Source organism: Callithrix jacchus, chromosome 9, assembly GCF_049354715.1.
Source record: "Callithrix jacchus isolate 240 chromosome 9, calJac240_pri, whole genome shotgun sequence".
NCBI lineage: Eukaryota > Metazoa > Chordata > Mammalia > Primates > Cebidae > Callithrix > Callithrix jacchus.
Genome location: NC_133510.1, coordinates 42,874,351 through 42,899,611, shown reverse-complemented (window position 1 = coordinate 42,899,611; position 25,261 = coordinate 42,874,351). Strand labels below are relative to the sequence as shown.

The window sequence follows — 25,261 nt, the reverse complement described above, 5'->3', positions numbered from 1 at the left end:
ATGCTTTAATCATTTGCTATTTAGAGTGTTCCAATGGTGATACCAAACTAGAAACAATGTTGAGTCTTTCCATGATACCTAATAAGTACTTTAGATAGTTATTTATTTATTTTTCATTATTTCAATACCAATGTGATATTCTCAGGATAAAGTTTTCTAATTTAAAACTTAAAGGATTGCCCTGTATCTTCCATTAGTATATATACTGTCTTGAATATAGTGCTGTTCTACAATTATATTTTGAATGAGTGATTAGATAAATGAGTCCCATGAAGAATACAGGCACTTTTTCTTAAGTATGTCATTATGTTCTAATGAGTTTAGAGAAATTTCTTAAGGATCTATTTTCCAGAGACTCAACAATTTAAAATGATGTGTTTGAAACATATCACTTTAAATTAAGGTGTGATATAATTTTTTCTTTCACTTCAGAAATTGCTTAGAATTTTGTTTACTTAGTGTGAACAAGAATTAAAGAAAGAAACTTAGATTTTTAGATAGTAAATTTGGATAAAATATATGATTTTGAAATATTTCTTTATGTTCTTCAAACTTTTTAGATTTCTTATGTCTTTTATTTTATTTTATTTTACTTTGTTAATTTATTTCTGCTTTTATTTATTTTTGGATGCTATGGTATTTTCTTCTTGCTGTGTTATTGAAGCAGTGGGGAATGAAATAGCTTATTTTGTTTTAATTTTTCCATTCAAAAGTTTATATTTATATTTATGTTTACATTGTATGATTTTGTGTTGACTATGCAAATAAAGAATTATGAGGTCTCTTCCTCTGCATCTCTTTTAGAAATGAAAACAATTTCTTTTGTTATTTGGGTAATTCCAAAATTTGACCATTACAATTTGTGATATACAGTATCAGCCAAACATTCCTCAGGAACACACTGTTATTCCTCAAAGAAGCGAGTAGTGCTAGAGTCTTTATTTATAGTATGCCAGTAACTATAGAGAATAAATAAAATGGTAGAAATTTTAATGATATAATCATTCTATTAAGGTAGTGATCATTTCTATTTCTTGTGTTCCTCCATTTTGGCCTTTTAAAAGCTATTATATATTCTTCTCCTTCAGTTTCCAACTTAGATATCTTAGATATATCCTAAAATTTATTATATTACATCTGTATATCTACACATATAATATATAAACCTATACATTATATATGAATGGTCATTTCCTGTAATGAACATTCCTTGGATAGAAACAATGATTTTCTAAACACTGACTTTTACCACTTTCGATAAGTTTTAAAAGAAATCTGTACACTTAATTTCAATTTTTTTAGTAACAGATCTTCATATTTAGATATGTGATTTGGATGTCCATAAGCACTTGCAAATTCTTTGTTCTCTGTAACAGTGATTTCCCTACATGAGTGATTTTCAAAGATGTCAACAATGAGCATATGGGTTCAACAACATAGACCTGAAAGTATATTTGGGGATCAGAGGTGTAGATGACAGTTTGTAAAAGCAGGTAGTGACCAGCCTCTAAAGTACCTAAAAGCTGAAAGAATGGGATAAAAAACATGGACCTGCATTGAATGCAGGTTTGAATGAAAATTAAAGGCCAAAACTAAGTTACAAGTTATAAAAATCATTATTTTATTGGCATATTCTTGAATTATTTTAATCATTAACAGAGATAAACAGATTTTTTTTGGTATATGTGACAGTGCATGGCTATTTATACCTATTTCTTACTTAGAATTTACAAGAGTTATTTATGTTTATGTAAAATGAAACAGAAATGACCACAAACAGAATTACTGGAAAAAAAAAATTGCATACTGTTTAGAAACTTCGTGCTTCTTTGCTGTGTTGTGTTTTGACATAGTTAGCTTTTTGTGCTTTAGAAGAGGCCTGTCAATGAAAAATGATATGTCCAAATGACTTGCTAGTTACCCTTACAAACATGAAAATGAAGAACTGCCTTTCATTGCACTTTTGATTTGCTTTGTAGCTGTGATGAGTATTGTGCTTTCATACTCTATAAATCTTAGAAAACCAAGAATTTCCCATTTAAAATGGAGAAAATTGTATCTGTACTCCTGCGTAAGCCTTAAAAGCAAACAAACAAATACCATACCCAAAGAAACAACATTTGATAGATTTCTACTTCTTAAAAAAAAAATTGGCTGTTTTTTCATGGAAATGGGTATTGTTGGGTATACCTGATCTCCTGAATTTAAAGATTTTGGGCATGAGGACTGACACTAGACAGTTTTTAGTAGACCAAAGAACACTCTAAGTACTTTTGAAACTTTAAAAATTGTACCTTGACTAAGTGAGAAGATAATTATATTTTACATACTAGAATTCATAATTTTTAAATTATGTTTACAATTTCTCATTAAGCACACACATCTAAAACATGCATACCATCATTACTATAAAAGAGTATTTTGTGTCTATGTATGTGGACAATATTTACCAGTACAGATTTTTCCTAGGGGTTGGGGAGTCACCTTAAATTCGAGAAACTATGTGAATTGTAGCATAGCAAAAAATATAGAGGTTTAACTGAAAAAAATCTAGTTCTCATTTAGAGAGAAGTTATATGCTATCCTTTCTTTCACAGATACTATTCATTTGTTTTCCCATTTTATTTTGAAAATCGAATGTGGTTAATGAAACACTTAGTAAATATGGTATCAAATTCAACTTTCTGAAAATTCCACTGATGCCACATGAATTGAAAGTGCATATGAATTGTAGGCACTTTATGTTCAAATTTCCATGTGTCATATTGGTCTGATTAGCAGGATGCCAGAAAGGGTTGTACTGCCAAATTTCATGTTTATTGGTCCGTTGCTGATTGTTGATTTTTTTTTTTCCTACAAAAGCTAGTTGGCTCCTATTAGTCTTTACTTTGAAGTTGGATCTTTTTCTATCTTATTAACCCAGAGCATGCTTTGATTGGGGGGTTGACAGGACTCCAGGGGTTGATTATTCCAATTAGGAAGGATATTGAAACAAAAGTCTTTAAAATTATATTTTTAAGAGTTATAGTTATTTTTATCTTTTCTTTGTTATATTTAAAAATAACACACATGAATCTGCTATTTAATTTAAGAACTAGAGTGTTACCAATTTAAAATTTTTCTTTTATCCTATCCCTTTGCCTTTGTCCCTGGAGGAACTACTGTCCTCAGTTTTATGTTAGAGTTTCCTTGATTTTGTAAAAAAAATAAATAAATAGTGTGTGTATGTGCACATAAATATATAAGAGTTTTGCTTGCTTATGTGCTTTATAAAAATGGGTTCATACTGTTCAGTCTTCAGGGTTTATATTTTTAACCTAAATTTTTGTCTCTAAGATTCAGCCATGTTGTTTCATACATCTGTCATTTCTTTATTTTCAGTGCTAAATAATTCCAGTTTATGATTATGCCACAACTCAGGTACCTATTTAATGTGAATAGGTATTTAGACTGTTGCCACTTATTTGCTATTATGAACAGTAACTGCTTGCAACATTGCAATATATAGTTTTAGTGGTAGCAAATCTCTTTAGCAGTTTTGCCTAGGGAAGGATTTTGTTGAAGACCAAGTTATTTTTCCTCTGATGAGTAATTCTTTAGATGTGTTGTTTCTTTTTTGTTACATAATTTCCCTTTTGTTGTTTCTTCTTTACTTTTATTGTGACTTACAGAAAAACTTCACGAAATGGACAAATAATTCCCATATATCCTTCATTTTCTTCAAAGGTTAGCATTTTACCAGATTTGCTTTATCATTTTCTTCTCATTGTTTTTTTATTCTCCTTAGAATTTATTTAGCATTCTTCTTGTCCTTACACTGAGGGCATTCAGTCAAAGTACTATGCCCTGTAGTAGTAACTTGGGTTGGTTCTTACCCTTCGATTTCTCATACTGTGTTATGTGATCAGGTTATTCATTTGCAATTTCTTTGTATCCTGTTTTAGGATTTTTCATTCCCCTGCGTGTTGATTTCATTTTTTCTTTTATTGAGTATGAGAAACATTAATATGGTGACAAACGTTGAGAACTTTATTAAAACCTATATTTGGAGATGAGAGATTTCTTGCCATTCATTTCTTATCTTTCTACCTTAATCCTGTCTGTTTGCCACTATCAGTCCTGTTTGTTTTTGGCTTTATCCTTCATGTTTCCTTTACAGCAAATAAGTAGATGTATGTATCTTTGTCTTTTCAAGTATTTAAGGGCCTTTTGTATATTTTAATTTTGGTAAATTGTTCATATCTTTTGCTCCTTATTCTGTAGGATGTTTTTTTTCCTTCAACCCTTCTCTGCCCACCCCCACCAACCAGGTTTTAAATGTTCTTTATTTATTAGGAATATTGGCCCTTATCTGTGATACATGTTATACATATTAGTTTTTTTCCTAGTTTATTAGTTTTCATATTTTTTAGGGTAATTCTTGACAGAAAAAATGTTTTGTATATTCTTTTTTTTTCTTCACTTTTTAAGAATGTTTTATTACAAAGCTTCTTTTAAGAAATGCTCAGCACGTTAACTCAAACTGGAATGACAAAGGTTAGATGACAGTTTTGGGCAAAGGTTGTGCCTTGCTATTTTAAAGAAAATGGGTACATCGATACTCATTTTAACAACTGGCATAAAATCCCACTAATTTGCTAATAAAAACAGATACAAATACAGAACATTTAAAGTAATACCAATTCAAGTGCTGGGCCTTTTACAACAAGGGGGTGAGAAAGAAAGACATGAAAATTCAGTGCAAACCAGTCTGCTGAATGCATCTGTTAAGGTTTACTGTTGTTTTGTATATTCTATATTGAAATTAGTGTTCCCTTGTGTTGTATCTATAATCTAGCCACCATTAGCAATCCCATTCTTATGTCTAAGGTAAAGAACTCACTCATGTTTTCTCCTAGAGTATATGATCTCATCTTTAAACCGTTTAGACCCCTGATCCTATTTGGAGTTTCTTTTTGTGTATAATACGAGATATGAGTTTAATTTTATTTAATACATTTTTTCCAAACAACTAATCAATTGTTCTAGCACTATTAACAAGCCCATCTTTGACTTAGTGATTTGAAATGCTGCTTTTATCACATACTTGCTTCACACATACTTGGATGTATTTTTGGACTTTCTGATGTGTTCTGGTCTGTTAATTGCTACCCCAAATAATATACCATCTTTTATAGAGATTCTATAACATAATTTAATACAGCATATTTTAGTAAGATAGTAGTATGTTTTAATTTAGTTTAATTTAGTATATTTGAATAAGAGGGAATGGTATTCCCCATATAGTTTTTCTCTTTTAGTTTTGTTCTGTTCTTTCAAGTTCACTTTTTTCATGAGACATTTAATGCCCATTTATCTAGCTTCATTATAAAAAACTTAATGGGATTGTGTTAAGCCAATATATAAGTTAGTTAAGAATGGACTGGAATCTTTATGATTTCTAGATGTTCTGTCCTATTACATGAGATATCTTTACCTTTGTTTAGGTCTATTTTTGTGTCTTTCAGGAGTGTTTTACAGTTTTCCTCATTTCATGCTAAATTTATTCTTATGTACTGTATTGTGTCTATTGCAGTGAAAAAGTTTTGTCTCTACCATTACATTCTCTAAATGGTTATTGTTTTTACATATGAATTATATTGATTTCTGCTTGTTAAGTTTATATCCTGCTTCTTTGCTGAATGTTTTTATTGTTTGAGTTCATTTTAAATGTATTCTCATGATAGAAACATGAAATTGTTTTATGCTATTTTATTTCTTTTGTTTAATTGCATTGATTTGTGCCTTTAGTAAATGTTTAAAGTTATAGAGATAGTAGGCATTCTTATCTTATTCCTTATCTGTACAGAAACACCTTTAATCTCTTCCCCTTTAGATACTACCTTTAGGGCTGAGATTTAGATACTTTATTATGTTAAGAAAGTATCCATCAGTTTCTATTTTCCTGATTGTTTTTAACTGAAGTTGGTGTTTAGTTTTATCACAGGCATTTCCAGAGTCTTGGAGATAATAATGTTTCTCTTTAAGTCTTTTAATTTGGAGTATTAATGAATTCTGTGATAGATAACCAGTCTTGGATTACTGGAGTAAGTTCTATTGGTTCTTTGCATATCATTTTAATATGGTATTGGATTTATATTGTTAATATTTTATTTAGAACATATACTTCATTATTTATAAGTGATACTCTGATCTGAAAATCTTGAATTTTTCTGATTTTTAATGTCTCTATAAGGTGTTACTATTAATGTTTGTTACATTTTAGTGACGTTAATGAAGTTTTCCTTCATTTTTAGTGTTCTTCCTTTTCAATTTTAGAATATTGGGTTTAACTAGTGTTTGAATGTTTGGTAGAAATCCTCTTGAAATAATCTGAGCCTAATGCTTTCTTTGTGGAGTAGTTGCCTAACTTTATTTTTTTCACAAGAAAATTTATTTTTTAAAGTTTAAAAATATTTAATAACATCAGCTTTTAGTAACTACATTTCTGTAGGATTTTTTTCATTTTTCTAAATATTTGATTGCTTAGAAGTCTGTAGAAGAGCCTTATTACTTTCTAATTTCTTTTGTTTTAATAGCTATTTTCTTCTTGTCATTTAATTTTGTATACTTAAGTTCTTTCCCTTTTATTGTTAGCTACTATTTTGTTTAATTTTCATTTGAAATCCAGGATTTTGATTAATTATATGTACTTTTTTCTTATTAATATACTTCAATGAATGCAGTATTTTTATTATTTCCCTTATTCTACTTAAAAAAAATTTTTTTTGTTTCTTTTTTAGTTTGAGCTGGGAATTTAATTCATTGTTTTTTGATTGAAGTGTTCAGGGCTATAAAGTTTTCTTTCTAATTACTACTTTAAATGTATCCCATATGGTTTGTCACTATTTCTTAGAAATATTGTAGTATCTTAATAGACAATGGAAAATTAAAATTATATTGTGCTGGAAAACCTTGTTTTGAATATTGCCAACTAATAACTTCAGTGACAACTTCCGTTTACTGAATGTTTACCATGTACCTGTCACTGAGCTGGTGGTTGGTATACATCATCTCATTTAAGCTATATAACATCATTTTGAGCTACCTATTTCCCCATTTTCAGAAGAAGAAACTTTGGCATACAGAATTATTGTAATTTGCCTAAGGTTGCTTAATGCATAAATTGTTAATGTTTAAATTTGAGTCAATTTCTGACTCCAATGCCTATGGCTGTTACCTAGACAATAGTATTGTGAGGTCACAGAGGTATTGAACAAACATGACATAGTCAGGGAATGTTAGTAGTATGGTGTGACTGGAGTGAAGTTAGCATTTACTAATATCCTTTCTGGCTTGAGCAAATGGTTTTTTTGAGATATCATTAACTGAGATGAAAAACATGAAGCAAAGCAGGTTTATCTAAGATGATGGGTAAGTATGGTGTACCTGTTGGACAGCTGGATGGAACTATCTGGTAGTAAGGTGAGTATATAGATCTAGAGTTCTGCAGAGTGATTTATATTGGAGATTAAGATATGGATATCATTAGCTTAGAGGTGGTAATTTAAATAATGACTTTTGAAAGTGGTAGTCTAGAATATTGTGTACAGTGAGAAGATCAGAAGATATAGGAAATAATAAAACTTGGAGTTTATTGGAGAAAATGCTGAAAAGGAATCAAGGAAAGAGTAGTCAAGGTATTAGGTAGAAATCAAGGAGATCGGCCAAGCCCAGTGGCTCACGCCTGTAATCCCAGCACTTTGGGAGGCCGAGGCGGGTGGATCACGAGCTTAGGAGTTCAAGATCAGCCTGACCAACATGGGGAAACTCCATCTTTACTAAAAATACAAAAATTATCCAAGTGTGGTGGCGCATGCCTATAATCCCAGCTACTCAGGTGGCTGGGGCAGAACTGCTTGAATCACACAGGCAGAGGTTGCAGTGAGCCAAAATCTGCACTCCAGCCTGGGTGACAGAGCGAGATTCTGTCTCAAAATAAATAAATAAATAAATAAATAAATAAATAAAAAATCTAGTAGATCACATGTAACAGGCACCAAAGAAGGAGTTTAAAAAAAAAATGGAGGGTCATTATCATGTTCTCTGGCGATCTAAAGAAAGATAAGTCAGAAGTGTTTATTTGATTTAATAGTATCTGATAGGACAAGTGGTATTGTAAATAACAGATCCAGTGGAGTGATGAGGATTGGGTCAAGGAAGAAGAAAATGGAGACAGGGATTATGAACTGTTTAAGAACTTTGGTTATGAAGAGAAAGGGTCATAGTGTGGTAGTAGCTAGTATGAGATTTATGGTGCCTTCATTTCCTCTCTTTGCTATCCTTCAACCTCTCCCTTTCTTTTCTTTCTTTTCCTCTTTTCTTTTTCACTTGCTCCCACTCTTCCTGTATTCTACCCACTTTCCTTTCTTTTTTCCCTAACATGATACACTTGAACATTTAATGTTACAGATGAGAATTTAACTTGTGACAACATGACATCTTACGCCTATAAATATGAACATAAATAAATATTAAAATAGGTGTTAGATCAGAATGAAACTGTTAAGTTTCTTGAATACAGGATCATGGCCACATATATATCTTTAAATAAACATACTTGCCCTATAAATTTTAATCTTTAATTAAGTATCAACACTGTCCTAAATGCTTTACATGTTTTATACAGTTTGAACCTTATCAAAATTTCTGCCCATCTTCTAGATGAGGAAACTAAGGCACAGAGAAGTTCAGTAACTTGCCCATTGTTCTATACCTGGTCTGGCAGTGTGGTTCTAGAGTCCATGATCTTAATCATAAGGCTGTATTCCTTCTCACTCCACCATAGTAGTTACTTTCATCCCTTTAAAAATTTATTAGTAATATTTTTGTTGTAAATTATAATACAGAATTAGAAATGGGAATATTTTGACATTTTGAAGAATGCTTTTCACTATTTTACTTTTATAGAGTAGAAAAAACTTCTTGAACAGTTCATAATCTCTGTCTCCATTTTCTTCTTCCTCAACTCAATCCTCGTCACTCCATTGGATCTGTTATTGATGATACTGCTTGTCCTATCAGACATACTATTAATCAAATACTGTTAAATCTACTTGTATAGAATCGTGAAGATTAGAAAAAAATAATTTCTGAAGTAAGGATACCAAGTACAAACATAAATTAAAATTTCAGTTTTCTGTATTTGAGTTAAAGAATTGAAATGCCTATGGGTGAAGCTAGACTATATTAATTATATAGTGTGGCAGGTAATACCTCAAAAATACAATATTGCTGCATAATTGAAGTGTGTATAAGATAAATGAACCCTTAGAATATCAATCACAAGTTGATATATTTGTTAGTTTAATATCTAATGGCCTTATAAATGTCTTTCTTCAGGGAAGCATGCAATTTCCATTGTGAGCTGCCTTCCAGAATTTATGGTAGAACTTCACTGACGTTGCTACTGATGCCAAAGTGGAATAAAGGTCTTTATAGTTTAGAAAGTCAAAATATATAAATGGGCTGCAGCAAAAAATGACTCACTCTCCTTAAATTTTAAAACACATAACCCAAACATACTTGAATTTTCAGAAAGAACATTTAAAAATCAAGTAATATGTATACAACCTGTTTATCTTGTTAATATTCATACTTTTTTCCTATGTCATATTTGATATTTGGCTTTCCTTTCAGGACCTTTATATTTGAGCTCTAATCATAATCTAATAATTTTTTGAAGCTAATTGAAAAAGAAAAGAAAAATTATTTTTCTACGTCGACAATAACACAAAAAGTCTTTTGGTTGTTACAAAAGAAGACCTTAATGCAGATAGTGTTGGATTAGTTGTTTCAAAGTAACTGTTCTTTCCCTTACTCATTTTATTGTAATAAATATTAATTGATTGACTTGTCTACTGAGTCATAAAGCCATTGAATGCATGAGTGCATCTGTCTTGCTCACTGCTGTTTCTTCAGTCCCTAATGCCTAAGACTGGCACTGGTAAGCACTCTAGTGCTTTTTAAAAATTAAATGGGTTTTTCTGAATGAAATGAATGAGTATATAATATATATGAGTATTTTCTCTATGTTGGAAATATACTTCTTATGGTACTGTGTTAGTATGTAAACACTAAGACATTATAAAACTATTTTGTCTGCCTGGGTCTCACATGGAAATGTCATATTAAATTTAAAAACAGTAGTTTTAGCTTTCAGAGCTTGGGCCCTGAGGAATAGTCACAGAATCCTGATTTTTCACTCTCATTGCTTTTACTTTTACTTTTTTCCTTTTCTCTGTTTCAGCTCTTTCTTCCCTTCAACCTGTTTCCTCTGTTTCTCTTTAATAATTCTATCCTTTTTTGTTGTTTTTCTTTAGTATCTGGAGTCCGCCTTTCACCATCTCCTGAGATTGTACTGGACCATGACCACTCTTCTGCTGTTGGCTGCCTCTCTTCTGATGCCATTATTTTATCATCAGAGAATACACATGTAGAGAACAGCACTGTGAGTCAACCTATTTCTAAAGCACAGGTAAAGACAAGCATTTTTTTTTTTTGAGACCGAATTTTGCTCTTGTTGCTCAGGCTGGAGTGCAATGGCGTGATCTTAGCTCACCACAACTTCACCTCCTGGGTTCAAGCAATTCTCCTGCCTCAGCTTCCCAAATAGCTAGGATTATAGGCATCTACACCTCCTTACCTGGCTAATTTTGTATTTTTAGTAGAGAAGGGGTTTCTTCATTCTCTTATGGTCAGGCTGGTCTTGAACTCCCAGCCTCAGGTGATCTGCCCACCTCGGCCTCCCAAAGTTCTGGGATTACAGGTGTGAGCCACCATGCCCAGCCAGACAAGCATATTTTTAATGGCAGTTTGCATACTTTAAAAAATGCCTGCTAATTTAATTGTTGCTATTAAAATTTCTTTTTTAGCCTATTTGTCTAAAAGAAGTATTTCTGCAATAGGTTTTCTAATTTTGATACTAATACTCAGAAATAAAAAAACTAGATATATTTGTTTTGTGGCACAATTGTACAATATTTAAGTAGCCTTAGTTACCAAAGTATGATTCGAGTATCTCATTTATTAAAATTTACTTGGCTTTGCATTCCAAATCTTGAACTACAAAAAGGAAAACAATACAAAAAAGAATAAGTGTGTGTCTTTTCAGTGAATTTTATCACACATTTTCAGGTATTCAAGCAGCTATTTCAATTTTAGAGTAATAACCAAAAAGAAAGCAGTTACAAGGTTTATTCATTCAAATAAGTTTTAAACCAAGCATTTGTGCTGGCTGCTGGAGGTAGTGCCAATTTCTAAAGTGCTGTACACAGTTTTGAGTCATTTGTTAATTTTGTGAGAAAGTAATTATCAATTGAGGTCATTGATAAATTGCAAATTTTGATTTACAGTTCAAAATATAAATAAATTCTGTGTTCGAGTATAAATTTAAGAACCGTTAACCAGATATGTTTATCCTTACTCATACATTTTTAAACATAGGAAAAAGTTTTAAGCTTTTTAGTGCATTGCTAGCAAAATAATGAATACTTTAGATTTTAAAATTAAGAGGAAATTTTGTTTCTTACAGCAAAGATCGAATTGTTGTAACAGTTTGAGGTCTTCTTTTGATTTACTTAAAGGGTGAAATAATTTCAGAACCTTTTCAACAACTTAATTTCCAAATGTGGTTTCTAGTGCCCTTTGGATGTTTTCATTATTGATATAGTGTAAACTTTCCTCTCTTGTATTTCCCTTTTTTTTTTTTTAATGTGGTTTAGATTCAGCAATCAACACACACTCATCTGGATATCTCACTTTTTCCATTGGGTTTAACCAATGAGAAAAGTAATGGAACAATTGCCCTTGTGGATGATTGTGAGGATCCTGGAGCCAATGTATCTAACATACAACTTCAGCAAAAAATTTCAAGTCTGGAGATTAAACTCAAAGTATCTGAAGAAGAAAAACAGAGAATTAAAAAGGTATATTTGCGTTTGCCTGAGAAATGTTTGAATTGCAAATATTAGAAATTTGATATAATCTCAAACTCTGCCTAAAAACTCATCAGAGGAAGAAGATACCTTTCTCCCTTGGCCGTAGGTTTAAAACAGTCATGAGCTTATCACCTGGAAAAGACTTTGATAAGAAATGTATTTTACATATGTACTTTTAAAAATATGAACATCTTTTACTAGGTTTTTTCCCTCTCTGGCTTCTTTTTTGGTTTATTTTTATTTACTTTGAAGATAGATAATGTTGTATTTCTTATGAATAGGTGAAATTTTGCAACATTAACTTCTCCCTATAGGAAATAAGGCATCATGGGATATTTGACAAGAGTACGCAGGTATACAGCCATTTTAGTAAATTATTTACTTATGCTTTCTTCCCTATGAATATATCTATCAAAAGAGCTTAGCAAATTTATAGAAAGTGTATGTAGAGATCAATTATGTTGATGAAGTTAGTTCAGATGCTCATATTCATTTATGGGAATGAGTAATTGTTATGTCCCTGTTTGATATTGGCCTAGAAATTTAGAATGAAGCATAACAGTTAGAATATTGTTAGATTTTAAACCATACTTTCCGTGGATTCTTTCTCAAATTGTTTTCTGATATGTTCATTGAAAAAATTAAATATATTTTATGCCATTAAATATTACAAAGCTTGTATTTGGATTTTTCTTTTAGGATGTGGAATCATTGATGGAAAAGCATAATGTTTTAGAAAAAGGCTTTCTAAAAGAAAAAGAGCAAGAAGCCATTTCTTTTCAAGATAGATACAAAGAACTTCAGGTAAGCTGATTGAACTTAAAATTTAAAATGTAAGCCCTTTTGATGAAGCATGTTACTATAATTTCAAAAAGCACATAATGAGTATCTTATGAAGAATCAGATACTTGCTTAAATATGTAAAACTGACCAACATGGTTTGAAATAATGAAGATGGCCATTTTGAAAAATGAGTCTGTGAGCAGCCCTGAGGATTAGTAGTTTGAGGCCCAAACAATTTGGTGATAAATACTGTTTCTGACGGATACATTTTGGGAACTGGTTATTCTAATTTTTGTTATAATAATTACATTTTAATTACATTTAGAATCCTTTGATCCAAAATTGAGATATTTAACTTTTTAAGTAAATTGTCTCCTTGCTTCATCCAAAATTTCCTTATTTATTTCTTCTACAATCTTCCCTAACTCAGTAAATGGCAATTCCATGTTTCTAATTGCTAAGACCAAAACCTACTCATTCCTTTTTGTACTTACTCAATATCTGTTTCTTTAGCAGGATTTGTTGGCTATACCTTCAGAATATCCATATTTCAACCATTTATTATCATGGTCACTGCTATCAACCTATTGTATATTATCATTAGTTCTCTCTTGGAATACTGAAGTATCTTCTAACTAATCTTTTTGTCACTGCCCATGTTCAGACCATTCCCTCCATTGCAGCCACTGTGATCTGATTGAAACTTAAAGCTGGTCGTGTCATTCTTCTGTTCCAAAACCTCCAGTGGCTTCTCATCTGACCTACACTAAAAGCCAAGTCCTTAAACTGTGTTCTCTTAAGTCCCTTCTTCCTCGCCTTTCCTTGCCTCTTTTTCCTCAATCATTTTTTTTTTTTCTAATGTCTGGAGTACTCAGATTCCCTCAGATACTGCATGGTTTTCTTTATAGCCTTCGCGTCTCTGTTCAAGTATTACCTTATCAGAGAAGCCTTTCCAAACAATGCTGACATCGTCTCCATTCATCTTATCATAGTCTGCTTTATTTTTATTCCTAGCACCTTTACATTTGACAAATTATATATTTACTTATTAATTTGCCTGGATCACTGTAATAGTCTCCTAAGTGGTCTTCTAGCTTCTACCCTTGTTCTTTTCTTTAATGAGTTTTTAATTCAGCAGGTAGAAATAATGTTTTAAAAATATAACTCAAATCATATCCCAGACTCAATTCCTATTTTCTTTCCAAAATAAAGTTTCAAGCTTCTCCAGTTTACCCTCAGATATTTATTTACACCAAACTTTACAATAAAGTATAGAAGAACGTGTGAGTACATGTGGGAAAGGACATTCTTTGCCTATTAGAGGGATATAGTCCATGATTTCTGCCTGGAATGCTGTTCTTCCTGTGGATTAGTTTTTTAAAAAATATAAAACTTGGAAATAAGGAAAAATGCAGGCAGTGTGTCTTTTCAGTGCCTGTGATGACCTTGTTTAATGTGCCTACCTCAGGAGTACTTAGGAGAATGTACTTCATTTGATTCACTGTTTACTGGTGAATAAAAGTCTTAGATATAGTGAAGTTACATATTATTCATAGATTTTTTTTCCCCTGAAGAGATGCAGATAATTCTGTTAGAAAAGATAACCTCAAACAATATAATTACCCTGTAGGATATTAACAAGTTCTGTCTCTAACCTAGTGCTTTTAGTCTAACATTCCAAGTTGTTAAATTTCCTGTATAAATCCTGTTCTTCAAATGCTGCTTGAACCAGTCTTAATATCTCATTCATTCAGTCTTAAGATAAATGATTAATTTATTAGTAAATGAACAGAATATATCTTTGGTATATCTTCAGTTTGTATTTACATGAGTCAGATTAACTTTTTGAAAATTATACTTTAATAGCTCTCGCTGAATTCTGGGCTTCCTTCTGATACTTGCTCAAATGCTACTCTTGTGGAGGTGTTTCTTTTTTTTTTGAGTTGGAATCTTGGTTGCCAATGGCATCATCCTGGCTCACTATGACTTCTGCCTCCCTGGTTCAAGCAGTTCTCCTGCCTTCAGCCTCCTGAATAGCTGGGATTACAGGCATGTTGGTATCAACATGCCTGGCTAACTTTTGTATTTTTAGTAGAGATGGGATTTTACTATGTTGGTCAGGTTGGTCTCGAACTCCTGACCTCGTGATTTGTCCACCTCGGCCTCCCAAAGTGCTGGGATTACAGGCGTGAGCCACTGTGCCTGGCCTGTGGAGGTGTGTCTTAATCATGCTATATAAAATAAGGCCCTGTGTATGTGCTCAGCATTCCCTAGCCCTTTTTATTTTTTTCTTTCTCATGCCACTTATTTCTACCTGTTATTTTATTTTGATTTGTTTTCTGTCTTTTCTTCACTAAAGTGTGAGTTCTGTGAGATCAAGAATTTTCCTTCCAAGTAGTACCAGGCATGTAGTGCATGTTCCGTGAATACTCTTGGATGAATGAACGCATGAACTAATGTCATGCACCCTGCTCCCCAAGGACTATTTACTTTGTCTATAGCTATACTTACTGACCTCATCCTTGGAATTATGGTACTAATTAAAAGGCATAGTACTGAATAATGAGATAACTTTGTGGGTTTTTTTTTGGGCCTCCATTGAATAACTTATTCTGGACCCTTTAATGAGACATACATCTTTGAAAATTCAGTTTTTTCAGCTATTAATGGGAACAGTAACACATCAGAGAGACTATGTAAGACCTAACATATAGCACTTTGGGTTTTTTATAGTAAGGACCAATATAACTACTATCTGGCATTCTCACTTCTCTTTCTATTAATAGTGACAATCTAGGAATGATGACTTGAGTCTGCAAAGCTAGTACTGAATTCACAAAGTTCTTCCTTTTGTAGGAATCAGTACTTTCAAAGAAAACTTTTTTTCAGATGACTTCATTTTAGTACCAATAGGTTTCACTCTTCTTTTTATAGCATGGGAATAAAAGAGTAACTTACATAGTGCTAAACACCTTAGCTAAATAAATTATAAAAAAATGTACTGGGAGGTCTCATAGCCAAATTGAAGTTAAAGCAGGCGTACTGTTCAGTTTATATGCCACCATACCATCTCTGAAGAAAGCATTTCTATCCTCAGTCCCTTCCATTCATTTGATGAGCCAATTCTTTGTATTTCATTTGGCTATTGTGTTTTTCAGTTTTAAAATTTTCATTTGGTTCTCCTTCATATTTTCCATTTCTATGCTGAAACTTTTTATTCTATTTCAAGCATGTTCATAATTCCTTGCTGAAGCATTTTCATTATGATTTCTTAATATCCTTCTTAGAAAAGTATCATCTCTGTGTTAGTATTGTTAGTATTTTCTTACCCAAGTTGAGATTTTCCTGATTCTTAGTATGATGAGTGATTTTTAATTGTCTCTTGTATATTTTAGGTATTTTATATGACACTTTGAATCTTGTTTAAATCTTGTATTTTAGCAGGCCTCATCTGATACTGTATAGGTTGGGAAAAGATAGATACCATTTTGTTAATGTCAGGTGCAAGTAAAATGACAAATTTTCCACTCAGCCCCCTTTGACACCCTGGGTAGGAGGCATACCACCTTATTCCTGGGTTAAGGTGGGATTTCAGGGCCCCCACAGGCTTTAGCAGTTGCATCCCTGGCTGGGAGAGGGAGAGGCACATTGTTACTGTTTCACGGCTGCCTTACCATGAGAGTAGGGGAGATCTTGTTACCTCTGGATAGTTATAAAAGTTCTGGCTTTCTACTCAGCTCCCTCTGACACAGGAAAGGAGGGAGAGAGAGAGTTGTTTTTCTTTTGGATAGGGATAGAAGTTCTCAAATTGCCTTCACAACCACTTGTTTTTCTCTGATACTACATCAGAATCATCTATGGGTACTTCATTAGTTTCTGGGTGAGAGTGGAAATCTAGGTTCAGTGCTTGGCCTTTTGTGACAGAGGTGGTTTAAAAATAAAGGTGAAACTTGGAAATAAGGAAAAAGGTGAGCAGTCTTTTCAATGTCCTATTGGGGACATTGTTTAATAGGCCTACACTATGACTATTTAGAAAAGTATTTTGTTTGAGTCATCGTTTACTCTTGATTAAAAGTTTCAAAGGTAGGACCATGCATTTTTTTTTTTTCATGATGTCTGCCTGGTGTAGGTTACTTGTTGTCTAAAAGCTTTCTGTCTTGCTAGATTGTGCCTTTCATGGCCCTTTTGCTACAGAGGATTGGCTTTTATTGGGACTTTTGTGCCTATTGGTGTTTCCTGGGCTGGCCATTCCACTCCCCAGTTTGGGGTGTATGAGGCTAAAAGAAAACTCACAGACCTCACTGATTTAGTCATTCCTTGGATTTCCAGGTCCCTGTTGGTCAGCCTTCTCTTTTCATTCCAGAGTTTTCTTACATTTGTTTTAATAAAATGTCCAAACTTTTTAGCTGTAATTATTGACAAATAGGGAGAAGTAGGATAGAAAGCAACCTTTTACATTTTAGTTATTCTTTGTTGTAGCTACATCAGGAAATTGATATCAAAGTTAAAATACATTAATTTGAAGTAGGTAACTTTGAGTAGGTTTTCTCGGGGGGTGGTGGGAACAGGTTAATCAGCTCTCATGGAGTCATTCTAGATAGAGGAAGGATGCATAAAAATATGGATAATTCAAAATGGGAGATAATACATAAATTTCTATATCTTTTATATTGTTTCTGCATATATATGTGTGTATGTTAGGTATTCTGAAAGTGTATTTTCAACAAAAATATTTACATTGTGTTGTAATGACCTGATTCAGAAAGAATTTAGAAATCTTAGGCTTCCCTATTTGACCTTTCTGTAATCCAGTTCTTTTTGAGGGTATGAACTTCTTTCAAACTAGCACAAAGTTTTTTCTACCTAATACTTTCTTAGGAATAGGAAATGTGATTAAATTTGTGTCAAAGGAGTCTACTGTATGTTAAATATGTATAGGATGAAATATTAGCAAAGCGAGTTTTTAGTGATATGTTTTGGCTGTGTCCCCACCCAAATCTTACCTTCAATTGTCGCTTTCTTAATTCCCACTTGTTGTTGGAGGGACCAGGTGGGAGATAATTGAATCATGGGGGTGTGTCTTTTGTGCCATTCTTGTGATAGTGAATGTCTCATGAGATCTGATAGTTGTATAAAGGGAGGTTTCCCTGAATAAGTTCTCTTCTCTTGTCTGCTGCCATGTGAGATGGGCCTTTTACCTTGCATCACGATTGTCAGGCCTCCTCAGCAACGTGGAACTGTGAGTCTGTTAAACCGCTTTCTTTTATAAATTGCCCAGTCTCAGGTATGTCTTTACCAGCAGTGTGAAAATGGACTAATACATACAGTGAATATATATTAAATTTTTTATTTAGATTTTTGGTCTGCCAGTCATCCTTCAGATAATTGGGTTTTATTTATGATATATTTTCTGTAGATTATGGCAATTTTTAAATATTAAGATATGTAACATACAGGTCTTTTAAATGTTTGTGGAACTTAATGAAATGAAAAGAGTTCTTTTATTAATGATGACAGGAACAATATACTAGTGCCTGCATCTCTGTGGTATCCTAAATAAAGCAAAACATTTAGGAGTTCAATAAGATAACGCTAGATTAAATTAGCTGAGAAGTCCTTCTCCTTAAGAAATGTTAGTATGTGTATGTATTTCTAAAAATATTATGTTTATTCTGGAAAATGTAGACAATATAGAAAAAGGAAAACAAAATTTATAGCTGTTTCTTACCATGAAAATTCTAAATATTTTCACCTTATTACAGAATACTGAGCTCTGAATTTTCAATTCTGGAAAACTTACTTCTCTGCTTAGGCCAGGGTTTGGATGTATCTTTGTCAGAATTTTAGTCTGATAAGAGAAAGAATAATAAATAAATGGAATGTTTGTAAAACCTTTAAACAAACTTTTAAAAAAACAACATTAATGGTTACAGAGAATTTGAACAGTGTTATTTTACGTGATATGGTCTAATTACCAGGAGAGGTGGAGAGGTGTGAATGTGCCATAACAAAAGGAAATAAATACTGTGAATTCTGTAGTACAATGGGGGTGTATGCTGTGTCCCTTTTCCTGTTCTGTCCAGGGTGTGTAGCCTAACCAGAGGAAGAAAAGTGAGTCATGTTGCATTTGTCAGAAATAGCTACTTAAAGGACTTTTCACAAAATTTGAATAGAGAGCTCCTCATTTTAGTATAACTTGAATTGCAATCTCTTTCATCTTCTTTCTCTGACTCCCATAACAAGTGGGTCAATACCTGTGACAAGCACTCAGGAAACTTGGCAGCCCATTAGATAGTACATATTCTCATGCTGCCACATTTTAAAAAATTCAGTTACAAGACACAGCTGGTTATAAAATTATCATCTTTGATAGCCGTCAGTGTTGGTATCTATGGCTAGCTTTGGGAATTGTCTGTTAAGCTTTTAAAGAGTGGACCTATTCTTTCACATTCTGTTTCTACTGCAATGCGTCCTGGCCTCAGCAGCTTGATTATTTGGCTTGAGAATTTAATTAAAAAAAAATACTGTTTTATGAAAATACAGTGTTTCAGAGGACCTTACATTTACCTAATAAATGGGGTTTTACAGCCCCAGACTACTATTACATTCTGTTGCTGATTTCACAGATTGTATTAAGTACCAATAAATATTAATATCAATTTTTTCATGTACCCTTTAAAAATAAGTACTAATCAGGTGTTGAACACTAGGCACTTGGCTAGGGGTTACTATAATAATTGTGCTTTATAAATTTGGTTAAGGGGTAGATTAGGTCAGTTACTTGCTAATCCAAAATAGCCTGATAACATGATATGTAGATAATTGAGCAGTTATGCCCAGGTAACCCAAAATATAGTTTGCAGTCTTATGTAGGCTTGGAAAATACTGAAGGAAATACACATTAAGCATCGCTTGAAGACATTCTGTTTATTCACATATATTTTGGGATGACTAAACACGCTGAACATGTATCTTTGTCAGGATTTTAGTCTGACAAAGGAAAGAATAATTAATAAATGGAATGTTTTTAAAGAAGGAAGAATAAGGATTTTATATTTTGGTTGATTTTACATGCATTTCTCTTGGTAGTATATTTCAGATTAGATTTGATGTTGGAAAATGTATATCTTTCTGTTATAGGCTTTATAAAAGGAGAATCACTATGAGAGATGAATCATGGTGAGATATAGTATTTTCTTTATTTCAAAGCTAATTGAATAATGGAATTATTCAATCCATGGGTTAAATGCCAAAATTTAAAAGACCTATTTGTCAAACTATATTAGAATAATAAACATTGCCATTATAAGCATTTACATTCATTAATTTAAAACATGTCTATATAGTCTAGAAAAGTTTATTCAAAACAAACAGGTAGAATTATTTACATAAAAAATAACATGTTAAGATATTTTACTTAATGTGTTAGGTGTGTGTGTGTGTGTGTGTGTGTGTGTGTTGTGTATTTATTTATTCTCTTATTTATTTTTTTGAGAAGAGTTTTCCTCTTCTTGCCCAGGCTGGAGTCAGTGGCACAATCTTGGCTCACTGCAGCCTCCACCTTCCAAGTTCAAGTAATTCTCATGTCTCAGCCTCCCAAAGAGCTGGGATTACAGGCACCTGTCACTACACCCAGCTAAATTTTGTATTTTTAGTAGAGCTGGGGTTTCGCCATATTGGCCACGCTGGTTTCGAACTCCTGACCTCAGGTGATCATCCTGCCTTGGCCTCCCAAAGTGCTGGGATTGAACTGTTATGCCCAGCCTTGTATATTTTTAAAAATAAGACTTTCAGGTCCAGCTAATAAACTTGAAAATATTGCTTTATTTGGTAGTTTTCACAAATTTCTGCATTTCATCTCTTTTGCTTCACTTATTTGGCGTCCTTAAATTTTAGAACAATAATGTTTAATACTGGCTCACATTATAATTTCCAGGAAAATTTCAAAAAATGTTAAATTACTGCTCACACCAGTTAATTAATGTGTTCAACTGATTCAAACATCAAAAACTGCATATTATAAATAAAGGTATAAAGTGAAAAGTTTACACCTCATCCTGTGCTACATCCACCTAGTTCTTTTTTTCTTCAACAGGTAATTCCTGTTTGGGTGTGTGTGTGTGTGTGTGTGTGTGTGTGTGTGTATGTGTTTTAATCCTTGTAGAGTATTTTGTAATGCAAACCAAAGCCAGTGATAAATATACATATATCTCTTTCCTTCTGTCTAATTTAGATAATAGTGTAATAAATATACTTATTTATTTAGTTAAGATTATTTCTTGGAGGCCTTTCCACGGTGATTCATATAGAAATTCCTTATTCTTTCTATGAATATCTGAAATATATTATTTTCTTTTAGCATAAAACATTGCTGTTAAAGTCTAATACCAATCTAACTTTTTTCTAGTTTCTTGTTATATACTGGTTTTGGTTATTTTGTGTTGATTCCTCTAGATTTTCAATATGAATTTTTAATATATGTAGTTTCAGTTCATTTACAGTTTCAAAAAGTTTTTACATGATAAATTAAATGTTTGTTTTATTCTCTGTGTCTTCCTTACGGTGACTCCTGTTATTTGTGTGTTGGATAGTCTTTGTCTTCTGCATTTGTCTTTACTTAACTCCTTTTTTATTGCTTCATTTCTTTTTGATCTAAAATGTGCTCCCCCTTTTATTCTTTAATCATCATTTCTGAAATGATTTATTCTGTCATAATTCCTTTCTAAAATCTCTTACAGTGTTTGAGTCTTTTTAACTTTGCTTTATGTTGTTCATTATTTTATTATTTTCTGACTATCTTCTAGCTCACTTTTGTATTGAGTTTTTAATCTTCTTTTTGTGCTATGCATTTTCTGCTATATTTATTTTCTGTAGGGCTGTCTTCTGTTTCTTCTTTTTCATATAATAGCATTGTGTAGAATTCAACTGATACTTTTTTGTTGTTTTAATGTGAAATTAGTTCTCTTAAACTTCTTAAATGAGTAAGATAATTTTTTTTTCACGATTTTAAATTCCTGTGCTTGTCAGATTAAAAAATATGGTGACAACATTTTATAATTTTCTGACTTTATTTACTTCTTCCACTTTTATTTGACCCTCTTTTTCTTCTCTCTCTATTATCTCTGGTTTGGTCAATTTGCATTTTCCCAGCAATTTGTCATCAGTGTGGAGCTTTATCTTGAAAGTATTTAGAGTTTTTTGGGCCCATTGATACCTTATTAAGGACCACTTGTACTTACCTAAAATTGTGTAGACCTCTCTCAGTTTCAGCTTCTGTTCTTATCTTGACATACTGACATCTCCAGTGAGTTTGTTAGCTATTTGAGTTCTCATGTCTATTTGATATCCTGTTACTTTTATCTTTTTTCCTGCACAGATTCAGATGTCATACAGGTCTTGGGACTATTAATGGTTTGTCTTTACCTGTTCATATTTTAGCATTCACAAAGGATTTAATGAAATACAGATTTGTGATAGATATATCTCATTTTGTGGTTCTGTTTTTTTTTTTTTTTTTAAATGTGTTCTGTGAGGGATTTTTGAGACATCTAAAAGCTATACCATTGCTATTACCATATTCTTAGTACCTTTTCACTGCTGATTGCTATTAAAGGGAATTATGTATAGTGAGAAGGGTTAAACATATGCATTCTCTGAGGATAGTTACTTTTTATGGAATTAGTAATAGATTGAGTTTTGAATATCATAGTAATAAAACTTGAAGGAAAGACCATGTTTTACTTATTTTTGTATACTATTAAGCACTTCTGGATGTTGGTGTCTGTAAGAATTATTGAAAAAAATGTTTGGAGAATTAAACTACTTGAAAAAAATCTTTAGTTTTAAAAATTTCACCTTCAGTTTTATAGAAAATTATTCATACATTTGCCTAAGAGCCACTAAATTTGACAAGCCTCATTTTTTATATTTTGAGAAGATGAACTCGTTTTATGCCCATGTGTAGGGATGAGTGCAGTGATCACAAGCATATCTTTGATTCTGTACACTGAAACATATAACTTGTATTTGTACCTTTTTAAAAAATCAGTATTTTTTAAATACTGATTACCAACACCATTAAAAAAAAAAACCCAGAAAACAAAATTAACTGGGCATGGATGGTGTGTGCACCTATTGTCCTAGATACTTGTGAGGCTGAGACAAGAGGATTTCTTGATCCCAGGAGTTTGAGGTTTCAGTGAGCTATGAATCACCACTGCATTGTAGCCTCAGTGACAGAGCCAGTACCTGTCTCCAAAAAAAAATTTTTTTTCAATTATTTGTTCCTGAATAACAGTAGCAATGAGAAAAGTAACTGACCTTTTAGTCTTAAGAAATGTCAAGAGCTGGAGGCATTTATGAGAATTAACAATATAGGTACAGTTTTTTGAAATTTTGTGCTGATATTTTTTTTTTTGAGATGAAGTCTCACTCTTTTGTCTGGGCTGTAGTCCAGTGGCACACTCTCAGCTCACTGCAACCTTTGCCTCCCAGGTTTAAGCAATTCTCCTTCCTCAGCCTCCTGAGTAGCTGGGATGACAGGCGCCTGCCACTATGCCCAGCTAATTTGTTTCTTTTTATATTTTGAATAGAGATGGGATTTCACCACATTGGCCAGTCTGGTCTCGAACTCCTGACCTCATAATTTGGTGGGCTCAGCCTCCCAAAGTGCTGGGGTTACAAGCATGAGCCACTGTACTCGGCTGTTCTGGCTTTTATTTTGAAGGGCTTATGTCATTTTCTTATCTTTGTTCTAATAATTCAGAAAGTTAAGTTGTCAGTTTATTTATTAAAACTAAATGGAACAGTTTTGAAGTCATTGGGAGAATATCATTTTCAAAATCTACAAACGAATTGATCCTAGTGAGAATGTTTTTCTTCCTCCTTGCTGCATTAGTCATCATCCATAATAGTAGACATTTAAAGTAGATGCTAGTATTTCTTCAATCCCAAGATGACATAGATGTTTGAGGAATGCCATCAATTTAAGGATAGGTTTTGAGGGGACAGAAAAGACTAAATTATATTTTAAGATCACCTAATTCATAAATCTTAAGATGTGAAGAAATATACATCTTAGACTTGACTTGGTAAGTAAAATGAGTTTTTCTGTTCCAAATATTTTTCAAATATTTAGAATTTGTATAGTTAGTTTGGAAATTTAACATGTTTTTAAAAGAAAAATCGAGTAAGCTATTTTGGTGAGTTTAAGCAAATTTCAAATATTTTAGCAAATAGAAAATAAAAATTTTTATGCTTCTAAATGTAAAATTAGTTCCATGATCTAAGCAAATTAGCATCATTAAACAGATTTGCAGCATAAAAAGGTATTAATGCAAATAAAATGGATTAACAGTCCACTTTAAATTTAGGTGCTTAGGTTCTCGTGCTTCTGCATGAAGACTCTCCAGCAAACATCTATTCTGTCAGCAATAAGTGTGCCTTGAATAAACCTCATTGGCTATGATACTGCCATTTGTGCAAAGTCAAGCATTTATTCTAAATACGGTTGTCCCTCAGTATCTGTGAGGGATTCATTAGGTACCCAAATCCACAAATGCTCACGTCACTGGTATAAAATTGCATAGTATTTGCATATAACCTATGCGCATCCTCCTGCACACTTTAAATCATCTCTAGATTTGTTATGATACCTAATGCAGTGTAAATGCCACGTAAATTTTTGTAATACTGTGTTATTTAGGGAATAATAAGAGAAAAAGTCTATATATGTTCAGTACAGTGGCAGTTCATTTCTTCTGAATACTTTTTTACCCCCAATTGGTTAAATCCCTGGATGCAGGGATCTATAGATGCAGAGGGTTGATTGTATTCACTTGGTCTTACAATTTTTACTCATTTATAATTGTGAGAGATTCAAGGCTGGATGCCAAATCTTCATATTTTCTTGCAAAGTTAGACAATACATGACCTCTTTTGATCTATAGTAATGCCAAGGTTTATATGAATACATTTCAGAGATGTCATACTTATAATTATGATACCTTTTCTGTGACATTGCCGGACCTCTTTTAAGTTTATGAACCCTTTAACATTGTCTTTTCAGGAACATATAATTTGGTAGAATATGGTTTTAATTTTTATTTACGGTTACTCCATATGCTATGAGGTTGTATATAAGTACATTTATCACTTTAGAGTGATATGTTTTATCTTCTTTACTAGATAGTAATTTACCCAAGGAACATTCCCAGATTGCATTGACTTTTTTTTTTTGTACTCAGTAAATGTTTTTGAGAAGTGCTTAGTGCGTTTTTTTTTTTTTTTTTTTGGTGTGTGTGTATGCATGATGGCCATGCCACAAAATAGGAAAACATGGACTTACAATGTGGCTAAGCCTCATCCTCATGCAGTGGTGAAGCAAACCTGTTATTTTTGAATATTCTATGTATTTACCGTATTTCCCTACTTATCTGAGGTCAGGCATTGACCTCATCCATTCTACAACAAAGCCACAGGCCTTAGCAGTAAATGAAGAC

General features: G+C 32.4%; 1 protein-coding gene across 21 annotated transcripts in view; it reads left to right on the top strand.

Moving 5' to 3' along the window:
- The window catches only part of CCDC91 (coiled-coil domain containing 91), a 366,252-nt gene that overhangs the window by 109,801 nt on the left and 231,190 nt on the right, over positions 1 to 25,261 (top strand). For 12 of the 21 annotated variants that reach the window (XM_078339017.1, XM_078339025.1, XM_054238235.2 and 9 more), the window contains 3 exons: positions 10,362 to 10,516; positions 11,763 to 11,966; positions 12,678 to 12,782. In XM_078339017.1, the coding sequence (XP_078195143.1) occupies positions 10,362 to 10,516; positions 11,763 to 11,966; positions 12,678 to 12,782 (464 nt within the window). Of the gene's footprint in view, positions 1 to 7,282; positions 7,465 to 9,381; positions 9,471 to 10,361; positions 10,517 to 11,762; positions 11,967 to 12,677; positions 12,783 to 25,261 lie in introns of those variants that run through there. The other 9 variants (XM_078339026.1, XM_078339024.1, XM_035255952.3 and 6 more) reach the window with 5 other exon arrangements.